Below are 14730 nucleotides of genomic sequence, written 5' to 3'. Positions count from 1 at the left end.
CCGGTGAGCGAACGGTTGGCATCGTCAGTGTGCGCGGGATCTCCTCGGGGGGGGTCTCCACTGGTGATTTCTAACTGGAGCTCGCGTGATTCGTCATCGGAGCTTCAAGTTTGCCGCGAGTCCGCCTAGTGCCGTGGCCGGGAGGAATCACTCCGATATTTCCGGTGAGAACCATCTACACCGCTAAACCATGTCCCCAATTTCATGTTGCGCCGTTTAATTTGAGTTTGGGGTTGTGGAGCGCCGGATTGAGTTCCCTCCGGCAGGGTCGCCGCCATGCGCGTGTTCCTGGGTGCTCGGGTGTTCGCGTGGGAGAGAAGAAGTATTGTGGCTGTTGATTGTCGCGTGAACGACCACGATAGCGCCTAGCAAGTGTGTGCGTCCTGCGACGATTCTGATCCATCTGATCTGAATCGTGTGTCTAGGATTCCATCACAGTTATTTCAATCTATGTCGTAGATCGCTGATCGGACGGACCGCACTTCGTACTGTTTCGATTTTAGATGAGTCTAATCTAGGCCGTCAGATGTAGATCGGATGGTTGATGCCACCCGATACCCCTTCAGCTTGTATGCTTTGCAAAAGAACCCCTGCCTTTTCATTTATTCAACCCGCCGTCCTACGCAGTGCGCTATGGGTCTTAGGAATAATTGTGCTAGGGCCCCTGTCCTCTCAGGTTTTTATGCGCTCGGTCCAGATAATTAGAAAATCAAATAAATTCATTAGGAAAACACTTTTTAGTGTAAAAATAAATGCTAGAACTTGTTTATTTGTATAAAATGCATATGAACTCCAAATTGGACCATTCCAGTTCCTATAATTCTGTAATATTATTCTCTATCAAATAGTACCACTGTTTTTACATGAAATACATATTAAAATTTGTTTCTCACTTAACCCTATATTAAGCGCATAAAATCTTTGGAAATTCATAACTTAAAATCTATAACTCCAAATTTAATGATTCCAGTTTCTGTGATCTCATTTTAATGTCTAGAATATTACTGTGTATTTTATTTACATGCTTGGTGTAATGTTAATTTTTGCTATACTATGTATGTATTGTGTTGATGCGAGTAGACGAGCAAGCTACAGTGGATTCTGAGGTTCAGCAAGTAGATGTAGCTGAGCAGGAGCTCGTGGAAGGCAAGTTGTGCCCTTGATCATTTCTTTTATCTATTCATGTTCTTATTAATCATAATGATCTGCATAGGTTAATTTTGATGGGACCCAATAGGATACCCTAGATTTTGACTATCTTTATACCTTGTATCACCACTGGTTTTACTACAAACTTTTTGGGTAGTATATGCTATTGCTTTATATGGCTTTGGGTATAAAGATATTCATCACTCATTGTTATACTTTTTATTATCTGTTTATTATTATTATTCATGATAAGATCATTATGTTAATGGGAACATGGAGAACCACCCGGGAAAACAGTGCTACCACAAGGGTATAATGGGACGCCCTTGGCTGATTAATTAGGAAAGCTAGTGGAGGACTACCTTACCCGAAAGGGGCAAGGGCAGTAGGGGAGTGGTCAGTGTAGGGAGGTCCTTGGTTGATTTTGCTGCGATGGCGGTCAGGCAAGAACCCTGCACTGGAGCTTCCTATAAACTGTAGCGGGTTTTCTGAAGCTAGTGGAACTTTGTAAAGGCCTCGTAGTGGTACCCTGCCTCGCTTCCTTGGTAGAGGTGTATGGAGTCTGATCAACTCCGTGGCAGTTGGGTAACACGACTTGTGGGTAAAGATGCGCAACCTCTGCAGAGTGTAAAACTGGTATACTAGCCGTGCTCACGGTCATGAGCGGCTCGGACACTCACATGATTAAATTATGGAACTTAAACTCAATTTGTCATATGCAATGCATCGCAGGTGAGGTTGTTACTTTTGTTCTACTATTTAATTGGGTTGGTATTTACTTATACTTAGTAATTGCTAATAAAATTTTGACCAACCTTAAAAGCAATGCTCAGCTCTAACCATCCTCTTTAGTAAGCCTTACACTTCACGTGAGCTCCCACCTTTGGCGAGTTCATGCACATTATTCCCCACAACTTGTTGAGCGATGAACGTATGTGAGCTCACTCTTGCTGTCTCACACCCCCCCACAGGTCAAGAACAGGTACCACAGGATGAGGCGCGTGGAGGATGCTGTGGCGAGTTCGTGAGAGGTCTAGGTCGTCGTCTCCCAGTCAACTTTGGGTTGCTGGACCGTTGTCTCCCTATAATGTAATTATTTATTTATTTTGTACAGAACTCCTGTTATGTAGTAAAGATGTGACATTCGATCCTGTGCCATGATTCATCATATGTGTGAGACTTGGTCCCAGCACACCTGGTGATTATGTTCGCGCCCGGGTTTTGGACCCTAAAATCCTGGTGTGACAGTTTTTCTCATAGGAGGAGAACATCTTCTTCTCCCCTGTCATGTGGTTTGTGCACCTGCTATCGATGATCCAACTTGAGCCCCCGGATGCATAAACCTACAAAACAAATTTAGTTCTTGTTTTTAGGTACCCAAACGGTTTTAGGTCCTTTGACATTAGATACAAGAACTTTAGGTACCCAAACACAAGTCTTGGTGCCCTTGTGTTTGTCCCCAACATACTTGGCAACTACCTTGCCTGATTTGTTGGTTAGCACATAAGATGCATCAAAAGTTTTGAATGAAATGTTATGATCATTTGATGCACTAGGAGTTTTCTTCTTAGGCAATTTAGCACAGGTTGATTGCCTAGAGCTAGATGTCTCACCCTTATACATAAAAGCATGGTTAGGGCCAAAGTGAGACTTCCTAGAGTGAATTCTCCTAATTTTGCTCTCGAGATAACCGGCAGGGTACAAAATGTAACCCTCGTTATCCTGAGGCATGGGAGCCTTGCCCTTTACAAAGTTGGACAATCTTTTAGGAGGGGCATTAAGTTTGACATTGTCCCACTTTTGGAAGCCAATGCCATCCTTGATGCCAGGGCGTCTCCCACTATAGAGCATGCTTCTAGCAAATTTAAATTTTTCATTTTCTAAGTCATGCTCATTAATCTTAGCATTAGGTTGAGCTATGTGATCATTTTGTTTCTTGATTAAGGCTAGGTGATCATGGATAGCATCAACATTAATGTCTCTACATCTAGTGCAAATGGAAACATGCTCAATGGTAGATGTAGAGGGTTTGCAAGAATTAAGTTCAACAATCTTAGCACGTAGAATATCATTCTTATCTCTAAGATCGGAATTGCAAACATCTAATTATTTAGCCTTAGCAATCAATTCTTCATTTTCAATCCTAAGGCTAGCAAGAGAATCATTCAACTTTTCAATCTTAGCAAGCAAATTAGCGTTATCATCACTAAGATTGGGAATTGAATCATTACAAACATTTGAATCAACCTTAGCAATTAATTTTGCATTCTCATTTCTAAGGTTGACAATAGTATCATGGCAAGTGCTTAGCTCACTAGATAGTTTTCACATTTTTCTACTTCTAGAGCGTAAGCATTTTTAACCTTAACATGCTTCTTGTTTTCTTTAATTAGGAAGTCCTCTTGAGAGTCCAAGAGATCATCCTTCTCATGAATAGCACTAATTAATTCATTTAGTTTTTCCTTTTGTTGCATGTTTAGGTTGGCAAAAAGGGTGCGCAAGTTATCCTCCTCAATTTCACTAGAGTTATCTTCATCACCAGAGGAAGCATATTTAGTGGAGGATCTTGATTTTACCTTCTTCCTTTTGTCGTCCTTTGCCATGAGGCACTTGTGGCCGACGTTGGGGAAGAGGAGTCCCTTGGTGACGGCGATGTTGGCGGTGTCCTCGTCGGAGGAGGAGTCGGAGGAGCTCTCATCGGAGTCCCACTCGCGACACACATGGGCATCGCCGCCCTTCTTCTTATAGTATCTCTTCTTTTCTCTCCTCTTGCCCTTCTTGTCGTCGCCCCTGTCACTATCACTAGATAATGGACATTTAGCAATGAAATGACCGGGCTTACCACTCTTGTAGCACACTTTCTTGGAGCGGGGTTTGTAGTCTTTCCCCCTCCTTTGTTTGAGGATTTGGCGGAAGCTCTTGATGATGAGCGCCATCTCCTCATTGTCGAGCTTAGAGGCGTCGATGGGTTGTCTACTTGATGTAGACTCCTCCTTTTTCTCCTCCGATGCCTTGAAAGCGACCGGTTGTGCTTCGGTCGTGGAGGGGCCATCTAGCTCGATGATTTTCTTTGAGCCGTTGATCATCAACTCAAAGCTCACAAAGTTTCCTATTACTTCCTCGGGAGACATTAGTGTATATCTAGGATTACCACGAATTAATTGAACTTGCGTGGGATTAAGAAAAACGAGGGATCTTAGAATAACCTTGACCATCTCATGGTCATCCCATTTGGTGCTCCCGAGGTTGCACACTTGGTTCACCAAGGTCTTCAAGCGGTTGTACATGTCTTGTGGCTCCTCCCCTTGGCGAAGCCGGAAGCGACCGAGCTCCCCCTCGATCGTCTCCCGCTTGGTGATTTTGGTCACCTCATCTCCTTCGTGCGCGGTTTTAAGCACGTCCCAAATCTCCTTGGCGCTCTTTAATCCTTGCACCTTGTTATACTCCTCTCGACTTAAAGAGGCGAGGAGTATAGTGGTGGCTTGAGAGTTGAAGTGTCGGATTTGGGCGACCTCGTCCGAATCATAGTCTTCATCCCCCGGTGATGGTACCTGTACTCCAATCTCAACAACATCCCAAATGCTAGTGTGGAGTGAGGTTAGATGATGCCTCATTTTATCACTCCATATATTATAATCTTCACCATCAAACATGGGTGGTTTGCCTAACGGGACGGAAAGTAATGGAGTACGTTTTGGAATGCGAGGGTAGCGTAGGGGAATCTTACTAAACTTCTTGCGCTCATGGCGCTTAGAAGTTACGGATGGCATGTCGGAGCCGGAGTTGGATGGTGACGAAGAGTCGGTCTCATAGTAGACCACCTTCCTCATCTTCTTCTTCTTGTCACCGCTCTGACGTGACTTGTTGTGTGAAGGGGATCCCTTCACCTTATTGGCGGACTCCCCGGATGGAGCCTTCCCATGGCTTGTGGCGGGCTTCTCGCTGGTCCCGAACTCCCTCTTGGCGGATGCTCCCGACATCACTTCGAGCGGTTAGGCTCTAATGAAGCACCTGGCTCCGATACCAATTGAAAGTCGCCTAGAGGGGGGTGAATAGGGCGAATCTGAATTTTATAAACTTAAGCACAACTACAAGCCGGGTTAGCGTTAGAAATATAAACGAGTCCGAGAGAGAGGGCGAAAAACAAATCGTGAGCAAATAAAGTGTGAGACACGATGATTTGTTTTACCGAGGTTCGGTTCTTGCAAACCTACTCCCTGTTGAGGTGGTCACAAAGATCGGGTCTCTTTCAACCCTTTCCCTCTCTCAAACGGTCACTTAGACCGAGTGAGCTTCTCTTCTCAATCAATCGGAACACAAAGTTCCCGCAAGGACCACCACACAATTGGTGTCTCTTGCCTCGATTACAAATGAGTTTGATCACAAGAAGAATGAGAAAGAAAAGAAGCAATCCAAGCGCAAGAGCTCAAATGAACACAAATGTCAATCTCTCTAGTCACTATTTGATTTGGAGTGATTCCGGACTTGGGAGAGGATTTGATCTCTTTGGAGTGTCTAGAATTGAATGCTATAGCTCTTGTAATGTGTTGAAGGTGGAAAACTTGGATGCCTTGAATGTGGGGTGGTTGGGGTATTTATAGCCCCAACCACCAAAATATGGCCATTGGAAGGTTGTTGTCGCATGGCGCACCAGACACTGTCCGGTGCGCCAGCCACGTCAGCCAGCCGTTGGGGTTCGACCGTTGGAGCTCTGACTTGTGGGGTCTCTGGGCTGTCCGGTGGTGCACCAGACAGGTCCTGTAGACTGTCTGGTGCGCCAACTGCGCGTGCTCTGACTCTGGCGAGCATTGTAGCGCATTGAATGCGGTTGCAGTCGACCGTTGCGCGCGAAGGAGCCGTTGCTCCGCTGGCACACCAGACAGTCCGGTGAATTATAGCGGAGCGGCCTCCCATTTTCCCGAAGGTGGCAAGTTCAGCGTCGAGTGCCCTGGTGCACCGGACACTGTCCGGTGGCACTCCGGACAGTCCGGTGCGCTAGACCAGGGTGCCTTTTGGGATGTCTTTTACTCTCTTTGTTTGAACCCTTTCTAGGTCTTTTTATTGGCTTATTGTGAACCTTTGGCACCTGTAGAACTTATAGACTAGAGCAAACCAGTTAGTCCAATTATTTGTGTTGGGCAATTCAACCACCAAAATCAATTAGGAAAAAGGTGTAAGCCTAATTCCCTTTCATCAAGATCCATAGCCTTGAGAGCTTGACCTCGACAACGAGCACGAGGAGCACAGCTGGAGTCCTCGACCAGTCGACCTCGTGCACACCGCACACGTCTCCGACTCCTCAACGACTACACAACACCGGATTTCACTGATACCTACGTTGAGGAACACACCGGAAGAATTAGGGTTAGGAGTAGGGCCCGATGAACACACCGACAGAATCATAGAATAGGGAAGGGAAAGGAGTAGGGCCCGAGGAACTCACCTTGTGCAGTCGGAGCACCGGAGACGACGGACGATGGCCGAGATCCGTGAAGTGAGGAACACCGAAGGGGATTAGGGTTAGGAACACCGGAGAGGACCGGGAGAGGAAGGTAAGTATAGATGTCCAAGCACGGCGGGGGCGGCCGGCGGGTAACTGAGTCCAAGCACAGAGGATAGAGGAGACACCGGCGGACGACGGCGATCCGCAGATCCGAGAGGGGAGAGGAGATTAGGGTTCGGGCGGAGTCGTCGATGCGAGGGCGAGAGGCGGAGAGGCTGAGACCTGAGACTGAGAGCGTAAATGCGAATGCGAGGGGGTGGGGCTAGGACGCGCCGCGCGCGGCCGGTTAATATTACCGGGCCGCCACGTGCCTCCCCCTTAGATGGGTCGGGTCGGGCTAAACCCGACAGGCTGAAATCCCTGGCCCAGCCCGACACAGCGAACGGGCCGGGCTTATCCAGACATGTTTGAAGCCGGACCGTGCCGGTGCTGGGCTGGGCCATTTTCGTGCCGTGTCGCGGGCCACCCGGTGGGCCCGGCCCAGATGGACATCTATAAGCATGACCATTGCAGTCGCCAATATCTTCACTCCGAAACATTTCCATCCTTTCTGCACAGACTTCACTGACTGCATTGACAGTCTCAGAAGTCGAGTTGTACGGCATGTAGCGCAGACAGAAAAGACCAGACCTGTGTTCCCAGCTGTGCTTTCCATGAGCTTCTGGGCCGCCAACCTCACCGGCTCAGATAACAAGTCCTGGTTGCCCCAAAAGTTGATCTTACAGTTAATCTTGTTGATTGCACTTCTTTTCTCTAATAGTTCATTGATTTTTTCCCTCCATTAACTGCATCAAGGATGAAGGATTCCACCTCACTTGGGTCCCTTTTAAAATGGGTTTTTTACATTGGTCCCCTTAGTATCGTCACACTACTCATTGTTACCCTTAGTTTTTCTTCTTGCTCAGTTTTACCCAACGCTCGTTCCGTTTGCTCAGAAATGCGCCTGGACGTCATCTCCGCCCACTTTAACGTTACTTACAGGATGGACCCACTACAAACTTTCACTCTCTCTTGCGCTTGCGCAGCCTCTTCTTCTCCGATCCCGACTCCAACTCTCCCTCTCTCCTTCGCCTGGCACATCCTCGGCGGCGCGGCAGCCTGCTTCTTCACCGGCGCGGCGGCCTGCTTCTTCGACGACGCGGAGGCCTACGGCGGCCTACCGAGCGGACGGGTCCACGGACGAACGGATCTCCGGCGCCTGGCAGATCTTCGGCGCGCGGCCTACCGGTTGTGGACGGATCTCCGCTGCCTGGTGCCCTGGTATATCCTCGACGTCGCGACTTGCTTCTTCACTGGCGCCGCGGCCTGATTCTTCGAAAGCACGGCGGCCTGCCGGTTTTGTCCAGGCAGGCAGACGCGGCAGCGTCTTCTCCAGGCGGGTGGATCTCCAGCGCTCCTCGAGCTGGAGCAGGCAGGCGTGCCGGTCTTCTCCAGGCGGATGGATCTTCACCGGCGCGGCGGCCTACCGGGCGGACGGATCCGGTCGATCTCCAGCTGCTCCGTGCCTCTGCTGCTCCGCGGCCTGAGCTCCGGGCGGACGGATCCGCGGCCCAGCGACTCCGCTGCCTCTGCTGCTCTGTGTCTCCAGCGGATCCATGCCTCTGCTGCTCGGCGTCCTGAGCTCCGGCCGTCTCGCGCTGTTGCTTGCTCCTTGAATCCGCACACATGTGATTGGTCAAATAAATTTTCTTTGTCAGAACATATGTCACTTACATATGGCGCAGTGGATTGTGTCAGTGGTAAGGTGTTTGGTGTGTTGGGTTCGATCCTTCTAGGGTCTATTTTTTGCATTTTGTCCAATTAAACTATATTCACCGAATCAGAGGTCCGATTAAACTATATAAACTTTTGCATAATCCACTGAATTTTTTACCTTAAGCAAATAAGGCCAAAACATGAGTCCATGCCAAGTTTCACTATTTTTTGACCAAATTTTCTATCTATTTAATTTTTGGCTAGGAAGGCATGTAACCCAAAAAAAATAGTAAATAGTCCAAAAAAGGGACATCTATGCATGAAGTAAGTTTTTAGAGGCTAGATGAACAAATAGTACAAATTTCAAGGAAGAAAACAAACAAAACTAAGAAATGTAGCTCAAACCATGTAGTTGTAGTCCAATGTCATGAAACTTAGTGAGATATGTGTCCGTTTGTGAAGCACCTATATTCACAGTTTTGCATAATCCTCTGGATTTTTTAACTTAAGCAAATAAGGCCAAAACATGAGCCCATGCCAAGTTTCACTATTTTTTGCCCAAATTTGCTATTTATTTATTTTTGGCTAGGAAGGCATTTAACCCACAAAAATAGTAAATAGTCCAAAAAGAGACATATATGCATGAAGTAAGTTTGTAGAGGCTAGATGACCAAATAGTACAAATTTCAAGGAAGAAAACAAACAAAACTAAGAAATGTAAATCAAACCATGTAGTTGTTGTCCATTTGTGAAGCACCTATATTTAAACTTTCGCATAATCCTCTGAATTTTTTACCTTAAGCAAATAAGGCCAAAACATGAGTCCATGCCAAGTTTCACTATTTTTTTAACCAAAATTGATATTTATTTATTTATTTTTGGCTAGGAAGGCATTTAACCCACAAAAAATAGTAAATATTCCAAAAAAGGGACATCTATGCATGAAGTAAGTTTGTAGAGGCTAGATGAACAAATAGTACAAATTTCAAGGAATAAAACAAATAAAACTAAGAAATGTAGCTCAAACCATGTAGTTGTAGGCCAGTGTCATGAAACTTAGTGAGATATGTGTCCATTTGTGAAGCACATATATTCAAACTTTTGCATAATCCTCTGAATTTTTTACCTTAAGCAAATAAGGCCAAAACATGAGTCCATGCCAAGTTTCACTATTTTTTGACCAAATTTGCTATTTATTTATTTATTTTTTTTTGTCTATGAAGGCATTTAACCCACAAAAATTAGTAAATATTCCAAAAAAGGGTCATCTATGCATGAAGTAAGTTTGTAGAGGCTAGATGAACAAATAGTACAAATTTCAAGGAAGAAAACAAATAAAACTAAGAAATGTAGCTCAAACCATGTAGTTGTAGGCCAATGTCATGAAACTTAGTGAGATATGTGTCCATTTGTGAAGCACATATATTCAAACTTTCGCATAATCCTCTGAATTTTTTACCTTAAGCAAATAAGGCCAAAACATGAGTCCATGCCAAGTTTCACTATTTTTTGACCAAATTTACTATTTATTTATTTATTTTTGGCTAGAAAGGCATGTAACCCACAAAAATAGTAAATAGTCCAAAAGGGACATCTATGCATGAAGTAACTTTGTAGAGGCTAGATGAACAAATAGTACAAATTTCAAGGAAGAAAACAAATAAAACTAAGAAATGTAGCTCGAACCATGTAGTTGTAGTCCAATGTCATGAAACTTAGTGAGATATGTGTCTGTTTGTGAAGCACCTATATTCAAACTTTCGCATAATCATCTGAATGTTTTACCTTAAGCAAATAAGGCCAAAACATAAGTCCATGCCAAGTTTCACTATTTTTTGACCAAATTTACTATTTATTTATTTATTTTTGGCTAGGAAGGCATTTAACCCAAAAATAAGTAAATAGTCCAAAAAAGGGACATCTATGCATGAAGTAAGTTTGTAGAGGCTAGATGAACAAATAGTACAAATTCCAAGGAAGAAAACAAATAAAACTAAGAAATGTAGCTCAAACCATGTAGTTGTAGTCCAATGTCATGAAACTTAGTGAGATATGTGTCCGTTTGTGAAGCACCTATATTCAAACTTTTGCATAATCCTCTAGATCTTTTACCTTAAGCAAATAAGGCCAAAACATGAGCCCATGCCAAGTTTCACTATTTTTTGACCAAATTTGCTATTTATTTATTATTTTGGCTAGGAAGGCATTTAACCCACAAAAAAGTAGTAAATAGTCCAAAAAAGGTACATCTATGCATGAAGTAAGTTTGTAGAGGCTAGATGAACAAATAGTACAAATTTCAAGGAAGAAAACAAATAAAACTAAGAAATGTAGCTCAACCCATGTAGTTGTAGTTCAATGTCATGAAACTTAGTGAGATATGTGTCCGTTTGTGAAGCACCTATATTCACACTTTTTTATAATCCTTTGGATTTTTTACCTTAAACAAATAAGGCCAAAACATGAGTCCATACCAAGTTTCACTATTTTTTGACCAAATTTGCTATTTATTTATTTATTTATTTATTTTTGGCTAGGAAGGCATTTAAGCACAAAAATAGTAAATATTCCAAAAAAGGGACATCTATGCATGAAGTAAGTTTGTAGAGGCTAGATGAATAAATTTTACAAATTTCAAGGAAGAAAACAAACAAAACTTTTGAGCATTGCTGAAACTGGCTACATACAAATAGTTTAGTTTCCTGTATTGACACCAATAGGTCTCACGTTCGATTCTTGCTTGCATGGTGCGTTTGATTTTTTTTTTGGATTTTGTTGTACTTTTTTGTACAGAATCAGAACATGCCAGATCTCATCACCCCAGAATTCACATAAATTTGTCTCACACCATAATTCACACTAAAAAAATCATGACACAAATGTTCATCACAGGTTCACCATCATAAGCCTGTATTTCCTGATACTGACATACTGTGTTTTAAGTGCAGATGAGACAATAGAGCTGCTGATGCTTCCTGTTCAACTGGAGTAGTGAAAATCAAAGTGTCTCAAATTAAAAAGATAACTTCTGGTAAAATGCTAGCGAAAGAACACCACAGTCTGTCATAATATTTAGCAACCAGTGACATCGTCCTGTCATGATATTTAGCGTTATACCTCGCCTCTAAAAATGGTTGCAAGTCATGCATTGATTTATTTGCATTCGATCAGATGCATTATAATTGTACTGTTCTTTTACTGTTCATAAAGAGAGAAATATCTGTGCAAATTCGACCATCAGTTCAAGTCTAGCCTGACTACAAGATTTTAGAAATGGCGAAACAAAATTGGGTACCGAACAAAATTTGCCCAACTGGTCTGGCTCCAAGATGCAAACTTTCCTGTGTTTGACTTCATAGGAACCCGATCCCTTTTGACATTACAGACCATTCTGGTTTGAAGTGTTTAGGTAAATTTGAAACTACCAGTATTACAGACCAATTGTGGTTCCAGTTCCTAGTGCTAACAGAGAATCATGCCTTACTGTTGCAACCAGAGCCCTTTTGACATTACATCAATTACATCAGGTGCGGGCACCATCTACATGATTGCAACGCTCAAGTAATCACCGATCTGCAGAACGAAGCAGCATTAATAAGTAATCACCAAAAGTGTAGATCTGAACGCAATACATCACATTCATATCATACGTACTTGGAATCCGAGCTCTGGAGAAGACCGGCAGGCTGCCGCGTCTGCCCGCCTGGAGAAGACCGGCAGGCTGCCGCGTCCGCCCGCCTGGAGAAGACCGGCAGGCCGCTGTGCCGTCGAAGAATCAGGCCGCGGCGCCGGTGAAGAAGCAAGCCGTGACGCCGGAGATCCGTTCATCCGTGGATCCGTCCGCCCGGTAGGCCACCGCGCCGCGTTCGAAGATCTGACAGGCGCCGGAGATCCGTTCGTCCGCGGATCCGACCGCCCGGAAGGCCGCCGCGTCGCGTCCGCCGCAGGCCTCCGCGTCGTCGAAGAAGTAGGCCGCCGCGCGGGTGAAGAAGCAGGCCGCCGCGCCGGTGAAGAAGCAGCCACCCCGGTGAAGAAGCAGGCTGCCGTGCCGCCGAGGCGAAGGAGAGAGGGAGAGTTGGAGTCGGGATCGGGGAAGAAGAGGCTGCTGCGCAGAAGATAGTGAAAGTTTGTAGTGGGTCCATCCTGTAAGTAACGTTAAAGTGAACGGAGACGGCGTCCAGGCGCATTTGTGAGCAAAGGGAATCAGTGTTGGGTAAAACTGAGTAACAAGAAAAACTAAGGGTAGTAACAAGTAGTGTGGCGATACTAAGGGGACCAATGTAAAAAACCCTTTTAAAATTGTCAATGCCGAATGCGTAAACGGTGATGTACTTCACACCCATTTCATAGCAGTACAGCAGACTTGCAATGAGAGCAGAGAAACCCATCGTGTGACCAGCTCCTTCTTACATGCTTCTGAATTTGGCATATCGACGATTACCGTCCATAATAAATGTCGCTGCAAATATAAAACTCACCACATTAGGTGAGGGAGAGATAAGTGACCCCGCCATTCCGATGATGAGGTAGTATGCAACCAATTACCAAAGCTGCAAACAGGAAAACACCTGATCAAAGAAAAAGGTTGTAACCTATGTGTAGCATATTCTAACAATGAAACGATCCTAATGCGGATTCAACAACCGACAACTCCATTCAAGAAAAACATTAGGTATATGGTCATAAGACACTACCTTCTAATCTAGTATAGACATTACAAGCATGGACACTAACCACGTGATTGGTTTACTGAGTGTGGAGCGCCTGCCTCACGCCTAGTCCTGTTAGTTTGGGCCGTGCTCATCGGGCCAGCACGGGCACGGCACGAATTTAAAAGCACGAAGCCCGGCCCAGCACGGTAGAAAAGAAACCGGGCCAGCACGGCACGATTAGCGTGCTGGGCCGTGCTTAACGTTTCGGCCCGATGGCCCAAATGACACGGCACGAGGTAATGGGCCGTGCTCGGGCCAGCCCGGCACGAAAAATGGCACGGTCAGCCCAGATTCGCAGTTGCACGCGTTAAGGCCTTTAGGGTTCACTCGCATGCGCAATTCATTCATACCAGCGACGCCTCGTTTCTGTTCCACTCTCCAGAGTACGTCGCGCCGCCGCCTAAACCCTAACCCGGGCCAGCGCCATTCCCAGTTCCAGAGCACCCGTCACAATCTCCAGGGCGCCGTGCCGCCAGCCCGCCACCTCTAGTTCCAGTCTCCACTCTCCAGTCTCCAGGAATCGAAGCGCCAGCGACGCCGTTTCAGTTCCAGCTTCCCGTCTCCGCGACCGCGCCGCGCAGCCAGGATTCAGGAATCGAAGCGCGGAAGCGCCAGTTCCAGTCCACTGGCTGTGCACCCTGTGAATCAGAAACGCTGTCAAACAAAAAGGTGTGCATCCAAGATTCCGTAGCTCGTGAAAAAAAGAACAAGACAAGCGGAGAGTTCTCTCTTCTCAGCGAGACTGGGCATTTGTCTGTACTGTACCTGTGACAACACAACACGACGCAGCACACAGCACACAGCTACACAGAGCTGTGCGCAGTTCCAGTTCCAGTCTCCACTCTACAAGTTGTTCATATTTGTGTTCATTGCTGTTAATATGGACTATGAGCTTTTAATGTAATATGAACTGTTTTTATTTTTAATTGCGTGCCGGGCCTAAAAAAGCACGGCCCGATTCAAGCACGGCGGGCTTTAGTGCCGTGCTGGGCCTCCATTTTAGTGTATAGGCACGATAAGGCCCGGCCCGGAAGTAATTCGTGCCGACCCGGCCCGACACTTTGAAGCCCGAAGCACGACGGGCTCGTGCCGGGCCAGCACGGCACGGCCCATCTTGCAGGACTACTCACGCCAGCCTGGGTTGCTGGAAACGCGGCGAAGCTGTATCTCCATGCATGCAGAAGAGAGAGCTAAATAAAGGTTATGGGGTATGCGTGGGAGCAGGCTGCCATCATCCTCTACAGCCAACCAATCACAAATTTTGTATGGTCAACCGTATGCGGTGAGCCTGGACGTGGCTGGCGGCGCAACCAATCACATGGTAAAATGTTGAAAGCGACACTTCATAGAATCCAGTAGATTTTCTACTGATAAGCAGACACTTTGATTGATGGTGCTTTTGCTTCCTATATATGCATGGTTGTTTCAAGTGGACTCTGCGTGTTCATGGAGATTACTTCTGTTAATCAGAAAAACTATGGGCTATAATATTTCCATTTCCTCAAGACCATGATGTTACCTTGTTCTCTTTAGTCAGTTAGAATTAGTAGACTATTTTCACTTTAAAGAATGTGGTAGTCTCAGGCGATCATGTCTCACAAATATTTAATTCTATGTATTGTGCAAACATCCTATGTTCGGGCTGCAGAAAATAATTTATTTGCATATGTT

The 14730-nt window shown here is 45.4% G+C and overlaps 1 protein-coding gene and 2 pseudogenes across 2 annotated transcripts; all 3 read right to left on the bottom strand.

The window, feature by feature from the left end:
• Nucleotides 1-7606, bottom strand: part of LOC103648591 (dehydrodolichyl diphosphate synthase 6-like) — a 34121-nt pseudogene extending 26515 nt beyond the window's left edge.
• A 319-nt stretch (nt 7607-7925) lies between these two features.
• LOC103646365 (uncharacterized) lies at nt 7926-8356 on the bottom strand. The gene has a single exon (XM_008671100.4). It carries the CDS (start codon nt 8317-8319, stop codon nt 7942-7944), a length of 378 nt encoding a protein of 125 aa, XP_008669322.1. The 5' UTR covers nt 8320-8356; the 3' UTR covers nt 7926-7941.
• Nucleotides 8357-11612: 3256 nt separating this feature from the next.
• On the bottom strand, nt 11613-12504 carry LOC100384863 (uncharacterized; annotated as a pseudogene). Its single transcript, NR_157347.1, has 2 exons — nt 12002-12504; nt 11613-11920 (listed from the first exon to the last, which is right to left on the bottom strand). The product of NR_157347.1 is annotated as an uncharacterized protein (transcript).
• Nucleotides 12505-14730: the final 2226 nt, after the last annotated feature.

This window comes from Zea mays, chromosome 2 (assembly GCF_902167145.1).
Source record: "Zea mays cultivar B73 chromosome 2, Zm-B73-REFERENCE-NAM-5.0, whole genome shotgun sequence".
NCBI lineage: Eukaryota > Viridiplantae > Streptophyta > Magnoliopsida > Poales > Poaceae > Zea > Zea mays.
Note: the sequence above shows the minus strand (reverse complement) of the source record. Positions and strands in the feature narration are given on the sequence as shown.

Coding starts and splice junctions, on each gene's coding strand:
- LOC103646365 (XM_008671100.4), bottom strand. CDS start 8,319: ATGTGTGCGGATTCAAGGAGCAAGCAACAGCGCGAGACGGCCGGAGCT.